The sequence below is a fragment of the Monodelphis domestica genome, chromosome 1, assembly GCF_027887165.1.
Source record: "Monodelphis domestica isolate mMonDom1 chromosome 1, mMonDom1.pri, whole genome shotgun sequence".
NCBI lineage: Eukaryota > Metazoa > Chordata > Mammalia > Didelphimorphia > Didelphidae > Monodelphis > Monodelphis domestica.
In genome coordinates, this window is record NC_077227.1 from 189826518 (window position 1) to 189843213 (window position 16696).

The window sequence follows — 16696 nt, forward strand, 5'->3', positions numbered from 1 at the left end:
TTAGTCACTACTGAAACATCTCAAGCAAAACTGGTTCATAAGAGCCAGCCTTTTCTGACTTTATCTGCAATGCAATCTCTTTCCAATGTCTTGGTCCATTCATTTTGCTGTCCCAATCTTTCCTTAGTCCTTTAATAATTACTCTGTTCTTCCCGTTATATTGGAGTCAATCTTACATAAGTAGCTACTTCCTTGACCAGGTAACTCTAGCAATATTCTGTCTTAGAACATGTTCTGAATTTATCAAATACCCTTTACCTGGTATTCATCAGTATGCATATTGTCCTATGTAACCAGTTAAGACACTTCAGTGATAATGTGTCTATGCTGCCCACTGCACCATGCCAAACATATACCTTGAATCCTCATGGAATGAACAATGCACATGCAACTGATCCAATCAGGAGATTGAGATGATGTAAAAGTGTGAAGAACTTCCAAGGTCTTGGCATCAATAATGATGATGTCTTGATATTCTCCACAACACAAAAGCCAGCCATCTCCAGTCATTCGGAAGGCACAGTGATAGTACTGTCCAAATAAAATCCATTAAAAAAGTTAATATAATTGATGAACAAATTGTGGGTGTGTATGTGATTGTGTATGCATGTGTGATAATTTATGTGCTTGGGGCAGAAGAGATGGTGAATTTACCCCAGGAGCCTCAGCTTCCTCACTTATAAAAAAAGGAAGGTAAACCAGGTATTTTCTCCCAGTTCTAAAAGTCTAGTTTGTTAGTTTTGTTGTCAAATTTTCAGTTCAACTATAAGCTGTCATTTTTCTTGACATAAAAATTCATGCTTTATGAAAAAATATTCTTAACTGTAGGAAGTAAAACACTTTTGATTAATACAAGTCGATTCCTTATAACTTTTTTAATGTAGACACTATCCAACCTTCTTCTTTATGTTTTAAATATTTAATTTTAAATCAAGAGTAATTTTTGCAGTAATTGCATTTTTGGGTTATTTCCATTAATGACAATTCTATTTCTATTAATTTCTATTCATGATGATTAACTCTATTAATAGTACATTCTAACCTTGGCAAGATACCTTCCAGAGAGACACATTGATGATCAGAGACGGTCAGATTAAAAAATGTGAATGAATGATATAATATAAATCTTCAAAAAAGGTACCAGAAACAATATCAACACCATCTAAGTGATAAAAACAAGAGCCTTATCCAGGTTAAAGGCCAATGGAAGGGTAAATATTATTTTAAAAAAAGACAAATCACAAAATTTTCTCTATGAAAAAATAAGGATATTAGTATATTAAGAACTCATGTATTTAGTAATGATCAATCGCTATGCCAGGAGACTTTTAAAGATCTGTGCAACCTGCCTCCTGATCAAGAGGTGATGGATAAAAGATGCAGAAAAAAAGGCACATTGTTTTGGGAGGGGGGGGTTGAAAACATGTACTTAGGATATATATGTCTGTGTATATATATTTAAGAGACTAAATTTTTGCTTGAATAGCAGCATTTTTAAAAAAGGAAAGTGAAATGTGGATTTATTACAAAATGCAAACATTCACATATCAAAAGCTTCCCCTTTTTTCTCCTTTGGGCAAAATATATTTGTGAAAGGGTAAGGGGAAATCCCTTAAGTACAATCCTTTAAAATGTCTGCACCCCAGTGATTCCAAGTTGTAAAAGCCTGAAATATCCCATAAGAAGCAGATGTAAGATGTACTTACACAGATGGCTGTATGTCTATAAGGGAGGGTTGTAGACTCAATGCACTGGCCACTGGTGACATTCCAAACACACATCTCCCTGCCAGAGATAACTTCGTATTATTCTCTATCATTTCCACTCAATTGGCTGGAATAATTTCGTGCCACCAAGTTTTTCTTTAGTGCTGCACTTAAGTGCAGGCTGATCGTTTATGTGGCTTTTTGTTACAGATTACTGGGCAAGAAAACGTTGTGGTCATTAGCAGGGGATGACACACAGTATCTGTTTCTTTTTGTTTTGGTAATTACACCCTGCTGCCAGGCAGCAACCTTACTTTAAGGCCAAACCTGGTCCACGACAAATTGTGGGAGGATGGCCATTATGGCTCCTTCAGAGTGACACCAGAACGATCATCCCTTGCAACAGCATCCTCCTGAAAATGGCTCATTTCACCGAACTTAACCTGTACCTTCTGAAAAGCGTAAATGCATCTTGAACTGCTCTGCCGAGCTCTCTGTCTTGGGCTGAGCTTGTTCTGTTAAGATTAAACATTGCCACCTAGGGGCCAGTCTTGGCCCAGATTTACCAAAACTCATCATCTCTGCAAGCCTTGATGAAATGGCAAACAAGTCAACCCACTCTAAAATAATCCATGCAGATCCATATTTAAGCAAGATTTTTTTTCCGGTCTAGTTTATAGAGCAGATATTCATGATATCATCTCTGTTATATATATATAAATATATATAATTAAACAATTTTTTAAATCTTGGCCTATCTTTACCAGTGCTTATAATCTCTACAAACCCTGGTACAACATAAATGAAAAGTCAACCCACCCTAAAATAGTCCACGCAGATGTATATTTAAGCAGAATTTTTTCCCATCTAATTTACATTATTATTATACAACCTATGTTATTGAAATTACTCACAGCTATAAATATTTAAACACATCTTGTGTAGTTTATACAGTTTTACAACAAATATTAATGAAATTACATCCAAATATTAATATAGCCCACAAGTTCATAGATTATGATTCTAGAGCTAAAAGAGACTTCAGAGACCATCTAGAATCAGAGTTGTATGGATAGATTCCAGAAGGTTCAGGATCTTTAACAGGAAAAAAAATATTTCTTTATTTCAGTATGTTCAATTCCCACTTAAATTCCCTATTTTATAATTGGACTGTTTAGAATATTTTTCTGAAGTTCTACCAACTTCCTTACACTTTATCAAACTTAAAAATGGGTCCATGAAACAAAGACAGATTAAGAAAGTTTGAACCAACCCTCTTGTTTTACAAAAGAGGAAACTGAGGCCCAAAGAGTAACTTGCTTGAATTCATTAGTGGAATCTGACTATAGGACTTCTAACTTTAAATACAATACTTTTAATGCTAGAGGGGATGTGGCAAAGTTGGGACATTAATCCATTGCTGGTGGAGTTGTGAACTGATCCAACCATTCTGGAGGGCAATTTGGAACTATGCCCAAAGGGCGACAAAAGAATATCTACCCTTTGACCCAGCCATAGCACTGCTGGGTCTGTACCCCAAAGAGATAATAAGGGAAAAAACTTGTACATGAATATTCATAGCTGCACTCTTTGTGGTGGCCAAAAATTGGAAAACGAGGGGATGCCCTTTGATTGGGGAATGGCTGAACAAATTGTGGTATATGTTGGTGATGGAATAAAAGGAATAATAAAGTGGAAGAATTCCATGGAGACTGGAACAACCTCCAGGAAGTGATGCAGAGCAAAAGGAGCAGAACCAGGAGAACATTGTACACAGAGACTGATACACTGTGGTACAATCAAATGTAATGGACTTCTCCATTAGTGACATTGCAATGACCCTGAACAACTCGGAGGAACCTATGAGAAAAACCACTCTCCACACCCAGAGGAAACACAGAGGGAGTAAAAACATTGAAGAAAAACAACTGCTTGAATACATGGGTTAAAGGGATATGGTTGGGGATGTAGACCCTAAATGAATATCCTAGTGTAAACAACAACATGGAAATAGGTTCTGGTCAAGGACACAAGTAATACCCAATGAAATTGCACTGTTGGCTGGGGGGGGGGGTTGGGGGAGGAAGAGTTCGTGGTGGAGGGGAGGGAGGGAAATAATGTATTTATTGTAACCAAGGAATAATGTTCTAAATTGACTAAATAAACTCATTCAAATGGGGAAAATAAAGAAAAAGAAAAAGAAAAAAAAGGAAAAAAATTTTTAACTTAAAAATAAATAAATAAATAAATAAATACTTTTTCTAGTATACAACACTGCTCAAGTTTTTTTTCTTTTTTTGTATAGAAAAAAAGTATTTTTTTAAACCCTTACCTTCCATCTTGGAATCAATGCTGTGTATTGGCTACAAGGCAGAAGAGTGGCAAGGGCTAGGCAATGAGGGTTAAGTGACTTGCCCAGGGTCACACAGCTGGGAAGTGTCGGAGGCTAGATTTGAATCTAGGACCTCCCTTCTCTAGGCCTGACTCTCAATCCACAAAAAAAGGATTTTTAATAGTGTTAAATATTCATAGAAAGAAGCAGATAGGTAGCAGGGAAGGTAGAGCACCAAGCCTGAAATCAGGAAGACCTGGATTCACATTTGAATTCAAACACTTCCTAGCCATGTAAAACTGGGTAAATTACTTAATCCCAATTGCCTATTCTATGCCACTTTTCTATCTTAGACTTGATTTAAGACAGAAAGTAAAGGTTTTTATTTAAAAAAGTACAGATCTACTGTTTTAAGTGACCTCATAGGCTATCTATCAAACCTTATTTTAGAGATGAAGAAATTGAGGACCAGGGAGGATAAATGATTTGCCCTTAAATCCCTCAGATTGTAAACATCTGAATCAGGATTTGAACCTGTGTCCACTGACTTCACAATCAATGCTCCCTGGTAACAGGTTAAATTCTACAATCTGCACGAAGATAAAATTCCATGCAAGAAAAAAAATTAAAACATTTACAAGGTTGAAAAGATAATATTAAAATCCAAAAACAATAATAGATAAGAAATGCTACATTGTGCATAATGGTTTTCTTTCCTTTCCCCCTTTTTTCCTTGGAATATATATTTCTGTATTTAAATTGAGATAATATTGCCTTGGAGCTAGAAGAGACCTCCGAGGCCATCTAGGACAACCACTTCATCTCTGACCCAGAGAGATAATGTGACTTGCTCCGGTACAGAAGTACCAAACTTCAGAAATATACCACACTTCCAGTGCTTTCCATAAACAGCTATTGATTGAAGATGCAATATTGACAGTAAATCTCCAAATCCCCATGCATGAAAAAATTGCTAGTTTGCACAACCTCCCTCTCCCTCTCTCTCTTTGTCTTGGAGTCTTTCAACTTTGACCAAAAATTTTCAATTATCTTTTATCTGCACTGAAACAAAACTGAGGAACTATTCCAATTGCCTCAGTGTAACTTGAGGGTGATCCTAGATCCCCAGGCTATACTATCTGACATAACCTGGGGATCAAAGGCTTAAATACAGTATTTAGGAACAATGCTATATCTGTAGTCCAAAGTGCAGTTGTCCAAGAAATGCCATCTGGAGCTGCTCTTTACCCAAAGAGAGGGACCACCAGAAGATGATAGGACAGCAGCTCATGAAACCCTCTTAAGGTAAGGAGCAATTGTGACCTAGTCGTTGACTGAGCCATGTAGCAACACTGTCAAATCCTTTAAAATACTGACGCAGAATTTGCTACTCCAAGTTAGAAATAAACCTGCAAAGATTTCACAAAGTAAACAATCACTCTCCTGCCTCCCAAAGAGTTGTGGAAGGGAAAGGGAAGAAAAAAAACAAAAACAAAAACAAAACAAATCATTTGTTTAACACACATAGCTTGGCATGTTACAGGGCAAGTGGAGAAATTGTTCACTTCTTAACAAGAAGTATACTCTCAATATTGCATTGCAGCTTCTTCTTTTCCCCAGGCAAAAACCTTTTCCAAAGATTGACCTGACATAGTCTAAGTCCTCTTATATCTCTAAGAAATAAAATCCAACATTTCCCAAGTGAAAAACACCATCACACAAACAACCTTACATTTTGTATTCCAGCAAAGAAAGGGGAGAAGGCAAGGGAATGAAGATACAGTGTAATTGGTGGGAGAGAAAAAAGTCACTTTTCTTGCCTTCCTGTGACCAGAGCTCAAAACTCCTCAGTGAAATGTCTCATGGGGGTGATCTGGTGTCATCACTAAGAAATGAAGACCTATAATGAAGCAAAGTAAACTCTTGCTCCCTGAAACATAGCATTGCTCTTATAAGACTCCACACAGAGCATACTTCTGGTTTTTTAAAAAGGCTTTTCCATCAGGTAGGGAAAACATGCTGGAATCGAAGAACTTGGTTCGAATCCCAGCTCTACTAATTAGTACCTATATGACCTGGGGCAAGTTCCTTTATCTCTCTAGAACTGTCTGTAAAATCAGGGGTTAAGATTATAGATACCCACTAAGGTCCCTTTCATCTCATAGTCTATTTAGTCTCATTTAATCCTCATAACCACACTATGTTGATAATGTTTTCATTATCCTGTTTTGCATAAAGAGAAATTCGCCCATGGAGGAGATATCTCCCTTTGTAGTTATCAAGAAAACAACCAAAGAACTTTGCTAACATTTGGGGAGGGGAGGGTGAATAGCCCTTTCATTTACCATAACCTGGAAACGAGGCTGGAATTTTGACCTGCTTTAGGTGAAAGAATCTCATTTGTAACAATACTTTGCCCTTCATACTGTGGCCTTTCAAGGCTTCATGATGGATGCCTTGCTCTCATACATCTCAAAAATCACCTTCACGTTCGAGGAAGAAAAACATGAAGACAGAAGCCCAGGCCAGAAATGTGCCTGGCCTGCCTCTATATGTATTCTACATACTAGAAAACATAGGATCAAATGGGCAAAGGTTTCTAAAGACTAGGTTTTTGTTAATAACACTCAATGGCCTTCCTGCAAATGAATGAGTATAGGACTATGGGGAACCTGTATAGTCTTGGGAAAATAGATTTCACTAAATGGAATCCTCTTGTCTTAAAGAGTGAAACCACTTGTAAAAATGAATTATTAATTGTCTTATTTTTCTTTCTTTTTTTATTTTTAAATAAGAGAAGGCTCCCTGGGAAGAGTGGAAGGAAAAGACAGTGTCTTTCTTAGTTCTTTGGTTTTTTTAGTCAGATCCAATTCTTCATGACCCCATTTGGTGTTTTCTAGGCAAAGATACTACAGTGGTTTATCATTTCCTTCTCCAGCTTATTTTACATATAGAAACCTAAAACAAACAGGGTAAAGTGACTTGCCCATGTTCACATAGTTAGTAAGTGTTTGAGGCTGGATTTGAACTCAAATCCAATGTTCTATCCACTATGCTGCCTGACTGCCTCTTCCTTAAGTCAACATTAAAAAATCTGGCAAATGCAATTTTTTTCTCCCAAGAATTTGAGACTCATTAACAAGCTTTGAAAATGCCTTTCAAATGGATATAATGGGATACTATTATGTTGTAAGAAATGGGACAAAGATGGTTTCAAATAATCATAGGAAGATGTACGAATTGATAGTGAACAAAACCAGAACAATTTATGAAATCAATATTATAAAATAAATGATTTTGAAGAACTCTTAAGAACTCTGATCAAGTAAATGATCAACCATGAACCCAGAGGTCAGAGAAAGACTCTGCCTACCTCATCATTAGACACTTGGCAGACTAATATGAAGAATAAACAATACATTTTTGTATTTGATTAATGTGGTCATTTTTTTCAAGTGTGCTCTTCTGATACAAGTTTCTATATTTATTTCTATCTTCTCTTCTTCAGACAAAGGGGAAAAATAGAGGAAAAAGAACAAAAAGAGAAAAAGAAACAGGGGAAAGGAGAAAAAATGAATATTTTAACACTGAAATGCACAAAATACATAAAAGCAAAACTTTTTTAAATACCTAAAAGACATTAATATTATGTGTTATGTGGATGGGCAAAGTGAGCTAACTTTTTAAAATCTTTCTTTAATGGAGTACAAGAACCATCTGAAAAGTGATGGAATGGATCCTGACAACCCCACAGTTGAGTGTTTTGTCAATCCACTGCATACTAAGCCTTTGCATTTACACCTGTCAAACCTAGGTTGGTCAAAGAAGCTGGCACTGTCTGGGGGAAGAACCATCCATCTTCACATGATCTGAATTATGAAGTACCTCAGAGGCCACCTAGTCCAACATAAACCGAGAAATTCTATTACAAATATTCATAAAAACAGTTAAACTAATCTCTACTTGAAGGCTTTTTTAAACAAGGTGGAACCTACTATGTGCTTCAGCAGCTCATTCTACTGGGAGATAAATCTAATTCAGCCTTTTGGGAACCTCTACTCATTCTAGGCTCCAAATAAAACTAATCTCTATTCTGCTAGTCAGTCCTTCCAAATACTTAAAAACAATTATTGTATTCAACCATCCCAAAAACAAATAATAATTTTTCCCCTCTGATTAAAAATCCCCATACTTCTTTCAACTGATCCCTAAAGGGCAAGATCTCAAGACCCTTTATCATCTTAATCACTTTCTTTTTGGAGATGACACATTTTCTCAATATTCTTCTTAGTCAGCTCTAGGACTAGACACAAATATTCCTGATATGGTTTGATCAAGTTCTAGAATACGATGACACTTTTATAATGACGCTGTGTCCATTTTCCCCAGCAATATGTGGCAGAAAGAGTGGCTACCATACTGCCATGCTAATGCCACAAAACAGTTAATTCCAAGGGCAAAGCTATGGTATAGCAATAAAGCATAAGAAGCAAGCATAAGGCCCACTGATAGGAGGTGGAAAAGGCAGAATTTTATAATAAAGATACCAGGTAAGGACCCAAGAATGCCAGAGCCAAAGGCTAGAGCAAGGTTAGTCCAAAACAAACAACAGCATAGAGTCACAGAGATCAGGTTGGGAAGTAGAATGAGATTTTAGACAGATAAACTGGAAAGCAATTACCAGGTATGAATAGACCCTGAAACCTCAAGATGAGAGTAGGTAAAATTCCCTGTAAGGAAAATTTGGGGGTTAGCAGTTGAGTCAGATGCTAACAGATTAGCAGGGGAATCAAATCATAAGCCTTTATATCTATTGAATTTTAACATTCATCTTGGCCCATTCAGAATGGGAAAAGGCCTATGAAGCTTATATAATCATTTTAGAGAACCCACCTCTAGGTCTAAACTGGCCTGGAAAACTTATTCTGGTAACCATTTAAAACAGAACACATACCTCATTTCTAGTCTACCCATAGTCTCCTAAATCTTAAAAATTTCTAAATAGAGTATAGAACTGTGTAATGGAAATTGTGCTAGCCTGAGAACTGAGAGACCTTCAACAAGTCATTTCCCTTCATTTTGCCTCAGTTTCCTCATCTGTAAAATGAGGAGGTAGTTTTAGGTGATTTCATAAGTCCCTTCTGGCTCTAAAATTCAATGGCATATCATTGTTAGTACAAAGGAAAAATTCCCAACTACAGGAAAGTGCTTTGTAAATTTTAAAGTATAATAAAATAAACAAGTATTAAGAAAATAACAAAAGCAATGGATAACTACTTACCCATTCTCCGCAGCACTAACAACATATGGCTGTTTTTCAAATTCTCTTGCCTTTGCCAAACATGTTATAGAAGCAGTATGACCGAAGAGAAGCTCTTTAGCTGAGATCTACAAATGGCAACATGAAGTCTGTGAAGTAATTATATCTGGTCCTAATCAATAAAAAAAACCCACATTTTACATAATGAAGGTACCATGGACAGAATACCAAGCCAGGAATCTAGAAGACAAGCTCAAATCCAGTCTTAGATATATCTTAGCTGTGTGACTCTGGACAAGCTATTTAATCACTGTTTGCCTCAATTTCCTTCTCTACAAAATAGGGACAATGATTGCATACTGTGCTCCAAGGTTGTTGTGAGGATCAAATGAGATAATCATTAGATAGCGCTTAGCTCAGTACTTGGCACATAGTGCTACATAATTGTTAGTTATTATTATTAATATAAAAAACCAGAACTCTTTTATTAATCCTAATATTGAAAAACATTGTTAACTATCTTGTCTTTACTTATATAGTTAGAATAGCATATCTAAATCCATATTATGAGCTGCCTCATACTGCTAAAAATAAAATTCTAAATCAGATTTCTTTAAGATTCTCTAGGGGGCAGCTGGGTAGCTCAGTGGATTGAGAGCCAGGCTGAGAGACGGGAAGTCCTAGGTTGAAATCTGGCCTCAGACACTTCCCAGCTGTGTGACCCTGGGCAAGTCACTTGACCCCCATTGCCTAGCCCTTACCACTCTTCTGCCTTGGAGCCAATACACAGTATTGACTCCAAAACAGAAGGTAAGGGTTTAAAAAAAATTCTTTTTTAAAAATTTTCTATTTTTCAAGTTATTTTATAAGGTTGTAAGGCATAAACCTTAAGAAACGACAAAAAAGGGGCAGCTGGGTATCTCAGTGGATTGAGAGCCAGGCTTAGAGACAGGAGGTCCTAGGTTCAAATCTGGCCTCAGACACTTCCCAGCTGTGTGACTCTGGGCAAGTCACTTGACCCCCATTGCCTAGCCCGTACCACTCTTCTGCCTTGGAGCCAATACACAGTATTGACTCCAAGACGGAAGGCAAAGGTTTCAAAAAAAAAAAGAAAGAAATGACAAACAAGATAAGTTCATAAAAACCTGGAAAAACTTATATGAACTGACACAAAGTGAAATGAGCAGAACTAGGATAACAGCAAGTATAAGAGAAATATTGTACGATGAATAACTTGAAGGACTAAACCATTATCAATAAAACAAGGTTCCAAGGTAAGCTCAAGGGATTCATAATAAAAAATGCTATCTATGGCTGAGGAGGAGCTATTGGAATCTGATTGCAGATCAAAACATGCCATCTTTCATTATATTCCCTTCATGAGCTTTTTTTTATTGTATATGTGATATGTCTTCTCAATGCATAGGGAATGTGGAAAAAAGTATTTTATTAAAGCAGTAGTATAACCTATATATAAGCCTATTTACCACCTCACAGAGAAGTGGGAAGGAGTGAGAAAATCTGAATTGCAAAATATCAGAAAATGGTTTTCAAAAATTGTTTCTATATGCAATTAATATAAATTTTTTAAGTTTAAATTTTTTTTCTATTATTCTGTTGTAGATTCATTTTCTCATTCAAGCATCCAGGCAAAATCTACAACTCTATAGTTTCACAAGTAATTCTACCTTAATTGTTTCAAATGGAGGGAACACAGTATATGGAAAGAATCATAGCTGGGGGTAAAAGGGCCTAGACTTAAATTCTACCTCTAATTCTTACTGTGTAACTTGGAAGCAACTCACTTATCCTCATTAGTCCCAATACCTCATTTGTAAAATGCAGGTAGAGGGAGGGGATTACAACTCTAAAATCCCTTCCAGATCTAAATCTATGTATTCTTAGATAATTTCCTGATGTTTGGGGGAAAAAATTTTAATAATAAAAAGAAAAGATGAATGGGCAACTAGATGGCACAAAAGATAAGAGTGCCAGGCATGGAGTCAAGAGGACCTGGGTTCAAATCTGACCTCAGATACTTCCCATCTGTGTGACCCTGGTCACTTAACCCTCATTGGCTAGTTTTTGACACTCTTCCATTTTAGAAATGATACTAAGATAGAGGGTATGTATTTTTTTTAAGTCAAAGTACAAAAGTTAAACTTCAAATTAGAAAATCACACAGAAATTTCTGAAATGGAAAAGTTGTCTACCTATGACCACTTTAGGTAATGAGAGGAAGATTCCACATTTGAGAATTGTAAAGGTCAATTTTTCTTCATGAACCAGTACTCACTAAGTCCTTTATCCAATCCAGAAAAATATTTGAAATGATGCTCTCTCAGCCATGTCTATGAAAGGATTAGAATCACTGTGTTATTTACAATGATCAAAGCTAAGATTCAAGCCCGGTCACCCTATTAATGTCATATCTTTTCTGTGGAAGCCAGGATACTACTCTCACAGATAAAGACACACACATTCTCCCAGCAATCACACTTACAGGACCCATTCACCTTTGGATTTATTCCTTTTAGCAGTTTACTGAAGCTCAGCCTGAGCAGTGGATCAGGGCACATCATCAGGAAAATTTGCTTTCTTTTCTACTAGTTGACTCTTGGGGAACAAACCACTCTTATGGGCTAAGTAACAACCTGACACTCAACTGCCTATCAGATGTAATCCTCTCTCTGCCAGCAACCTAGGACAAGTCACACAACTTTACTTAGAATCAAAGATCAGAAGTTTCAAGCTTAAAATGGCTCTAGAGGCCATTTAATCCAACCCCTTTGCTTCATAGATGAGAAAATTGAGGCATAGAGGGAATAAGAAATTTGCCCAAAATCAAATAGTCAGAATTTGAACCCAGATTCTCAACTCTAAAACCTGTGACATCTTTTGCAACAATTGCCCACTGGTTACCTCTTCTCAGTCACATGAAAAGAAAGGGTTGGTTGGTTTTTTTAAATAGGGTCACCTATATTTAAATTGTTTTCAGAACCAAAATTAACTATAGATTTTAAATCCCTATAAGGCTCTTCCTGCATCACACTCCTCTAGAGTGTGAGTACAGCTAAACGAGATTAAAATTGAAAATGTTTTCAATTTGGAACTGGAATTTCCAATCAGAAAATAGTTACCAAAATAAAAACATAGTAAAACACCAATAATGTAACATATGATTTTCTAAGTTAATAAATCAACCCCCCCCTTTTCCCCACAGGTATCCTTAGATTTCTGTTTGAACTTGGCATCACTATATTAACATATATGTTCTATCTAACTTGTATGTCAAAATTCCTCCATAGGTCACCAATGAGGCATTGACCTACATCATCCAACTCATCCTTTCCCTACCTTAACCATTACTTTAAGGAAATCAGATGCTAAACTTAGCTCTGGGCAAGGCTTTTTTTTTCCATTTAGCTTCTGGAATTGTGACCTGGAAAGACTTTGGGGCTATCCTAGCCTTTAAGATAAGCATCAATTGATGTAAAAATAATTTAACATCCTATTTTATTCCAGACATGGGCTAGGCTAAACTCTGGAGATAATAAAAACACAAAAATGACATATTTCCTGATCTCAAAGAGCTTTCATTCATCTGGGAGAGATACAATATCTTCACACAAAAATAAATACAGGATGTGGGTGAGGGGCAGGTAGATGGCTCAGTGAATTGAGAGTCAGTCCTAGACTCATAAGATCTTAGGTTCAAATCTAGCCTCAGACACTTCCAAGCTGTGTGTCACTTAACTCCCATTGCCCAGCCCTTTCTGCTCTTCTGCCTTGGAATCAATATTCAGTATTGATTCTAAGATGGAAAGTAAGGGTTAAAAAAAAGTAAATGCAGTATGTATACAAAATAAACAGTCATAAGAGGGTAGTAAATACAAACAACTGAAGGAAGAATTAAAAGCCTCTGAAGGTAACCAGAACTTCCAGTGAAGCACTGGGGGACTGTAGAGGACAGAGAGCTCAAGGATATTTGATTAACTGAAGCGAATTACCAGTGGGTACAATTTCGTACAGTGCAAAGAGCAATTCTATGAAATATGGCTGCAGAATTCAGAATAAACTATTAGACACTGCCAAAATGCTTATTTCACTTTGCTCAAATATATTTCTTTATGACAGCTAGGTGGTGCAGTAGGTATAATGCAGAGCCCAGAATGAGAAGAAAATTTCCTGAGTTCAAATGTGACGTCAGTAACTTAGTAACTTAGTAACTGTGGCTCTGGGCAAGTCACATTACCCTGTTTGCTTCATTTTCCCCATCTATAAATTGAGCTGGAAAAGGAAATGGTAAACCACTCCAGTGTCTTTGCCAAGAAAACCCCAAATGAGGTTACAAAGAGTCAGACAAAACTGAAACAAATGAACACATTTCTGTATTATAAACGAGTAGCCTATTGTTCCCCTCTGGGTGCCACAATCCCCAAGTCATTGGCAAATGATAGGTTTTTAAGTACCAATAAGACATTTGAAAGAGACAGAGTAGCTCAAGCTGATATTATCTCATCTACAAGAAGTCTTTTCTGATCCTCCAAACTCCTGCTGTCCCTCTTCCCAATCTTATATTTAACTTGGTCAGTCATGTCCAGCTGTTTTTTAGCAAATATACTGGAGTAATTTCCATTTCCTTCTCCATTGTATCACTTTTCTTTACTGAAGAACTGAAGCAAACAGGGTTAAGTGACTTGCCAAGGGTCACACAACTAGTGAGTGTCTGAGGTCACATTTGAACTTAAGTCTTCCTGACTCCAAGTCTGGCAATTCATCCACTATACCACCTACCCACCCTTGTATTTAACTACTTTGTTTTTATCGCTTTATTTTTCTGTATTTGCTCTGTATATCACTTGTTTATTTACTTATTTATTTCTTCTGTATATATACTTGTTTTCCCCTTAAAATATCAGTTCCTTTTGAGTAAGATTGGTCTTATTCTTGGTATTTGTATCCTGAACACCTAACATAATTGCCTGGCACACAGTTCACCTTAAGGAATGCTTGTTGAATGAATGAAAAGCTCACTGTTTTATTCAGGAATTCATTGATAGGTACAGGCCAAGCTTAAGAAAGACTTCTCTATATATGGCTTTTAGAAATCTTATAAGAGAACTGCTCTATGGCAAGATATTTTAATTAATTATACTATAAAATAGAATTACAATTAATTGTTAATTTAGGTTTTATAGTGACAAATTTTGAAGGCTAAAAATAGTCTTTGTTCTTTAAAAGGCTTCTTAATGAGGGCAATATACTTTTAGTACATCATTTGTTTAAATGTTCTAATTGGACAAGGAGTCCATGGCAGTTAAGCAAACATCTACTGCAATATGTTAAATGTTTATGACTTGAGATGAGGAGGAATTAATTGCTAATCAATGAGCTGGATCCTAGGTGAGGTCAGGTTTTTGGAATAGTAGAATGACAATAGTAAATTGGATTTAGAGATCTTCAAAGTAGATTGTAAAAATCCCAGATAAGCCTAGCTAGAGAAATAGAAAAAAGGCCAAATTGACAGGAATATCCAGATAATTAACATATTACTCATTGAGCTAATAGTAGTTTTCAAGGAGACCTCCTCTTTGTTTCAATTAATGAACTATAATTTCAGAATTACAGTTCTAGACCTCTAAATCAACTACTTTAATAATTCAGGATATAAAACAATACAACTCTAGGTAATTGACTAGATTAAAATATTTTTGAAGACTAAGAATTCTTACTCAAAGGATATTTTCAAATACAATTATGATAGAGCTTGAGAAATGGTTTTTCCTCCAATTTAGTTTTAAAATTGATTGTGTTACATGTATATATTTTAAACTGTTTATTACTTTTTTTAAGCATCTTGTTAACTGCCCCTGGGCTCTTCACATTCTGTTGAACTATACTCATTAGTCAAATAAGAAAAAATGCAGATCACTTCAGTAATACTAATAAAAAGAAAATAATCTGTACTCTATGGTAACCACTGACCTTTAGTTCAGAGGTAAGATTCCAGAGACACAGCTGACCCTCTTGGCTCCCTGTAACAATGGTGTGCTGATCATCTGTAATCATTATGGTAGTGATGCTGTGAGAAGGCGCCTTTTTCCCCCATAATGCTACTGCCGGCAGAAAGATCTTCATAGTGTACAAAACCTGGAATAAAAGAAAAAGTAATAAGAACAAAAGATCATCACATATATTCTTATCAATTCAGGTTCTGATCACAAAGTTATCTTAAAACAAGACTAAAGAAAGAAAACACTAACAACAACAATAACTTATCAGCAATATTTTTAAACTAAACAAAAGCTAAGGACAAAGGATCCATAGAACATTTTTTTCTTCTCAGGACAATATAGCTACTCCTACTGCTACTTAGTTGGCTTAGCCCACTTAGATTTGAAGAGAGGTCAAAATACAAAGAAAATCCAATATCATTCAGTAAACTGGACCTTTACTGGTCTCAGTTTCTTCCAGTGAAAAATGAGGGAGCTATACTACATGATGTCTAAGGTTCCTGCCATCCCTAAAATTCTATGCCTCTCTAATCAAATATTTAAATGGATCTGTTATTTCATCAGATGGAATACAGATCACAACCCATCCATATATGTTCATCTGACGAACCTTTTGTCCCTGACCTCATACAAGTTCCACCATGAGTTTACCCAACATGCCAGGGTTTTCTTCACATTCTCCTAATATCATAAAAAAAAAAATGGCAGAGAATGTAGGCTGTTAGTTATTATGAACTCTTTCCATGTAACTAGCCCATCTTTCAATGACATATTACTTTTTTTAGACAGTCAGGACTCATTCACTTTAAATCTTAAGTTTTGATTATCTAGACAGATGGACAACAGGGGAATGTCTAATACAAGAGATAACAAATTTATTCAGACACAAGAAAAAGTTATCCTAGCATGGAAAAGTGCCTTGAGAGGCAATAGGTTCACCTCATTGGTGGTCTTTATACAAAGGCTACCTAGATGTCTACCTGTTGTATAGATACGGAATGGAATGAATGATCTCAAAGATATCTTTTAAGTATAACTATCTGTAATTCTCTGAAACTACCTTATTTGTTTTCTAACTACAATCAGAAATGCACGTCTCTAAAACATTTCACATCTAACATTCTGTATCTGGCCCTTTGTCTCAATCTGGATTAAAAGCTAATTAGACAGAGTATGGTCCAGTTCTCCTTGGATATTGCTAACTGCCTTCTATGTAAAAATATCTCCCTATATAAGTACTACTAGCTGGGTTTGTACCCCAAAGAGATAATAAGGAAAAAGACTTGTACAAGAATATTTATAGCTGCACTCTTTGTGGTGGCCAAAAATTGGAAAATGAGGGGATGCCCTCCAGTTGGGGAATGGCTGAACAAATTGTGGT

General features: G+C 36.1%; 1 protein-coding gene across 3 annotated transcripts in view; it reads right to left on the reverse strand.

Moving 5' to 3' along the window:
• WDR72 (WD repeat domain 72) overlaps positions 1-16696 on the reverse strand; it is a 325916-nt gene that overhangs the window by 277093 nt on the left and 32127 nt on the right. For all 3 annotated transcript variants that reach the window (XM_007479979.3, XM_016427854.2, XM_007479982.3), the window contains exons 2-5: positions 15287-15451; positions 9320-9426; positions 1707-1785; positions 357-531 (exon numbers count right to left, since the gene is read on the reverse strand). In XM_007479979.3, the coding sequence (XP_007480041.2) occupies positions 357-531; positions 1707-1785; positions 9320-9426; positions 15287-15439 (514 nt within the window). In that variant the 5' untranslated portion in view covers positions 15440-15451. The remainder of the gene's footprint in view (positions 1-356; positions 532-1706; positions 1786-9319; positions 9427-15286; positions 15452-16696) is intronic.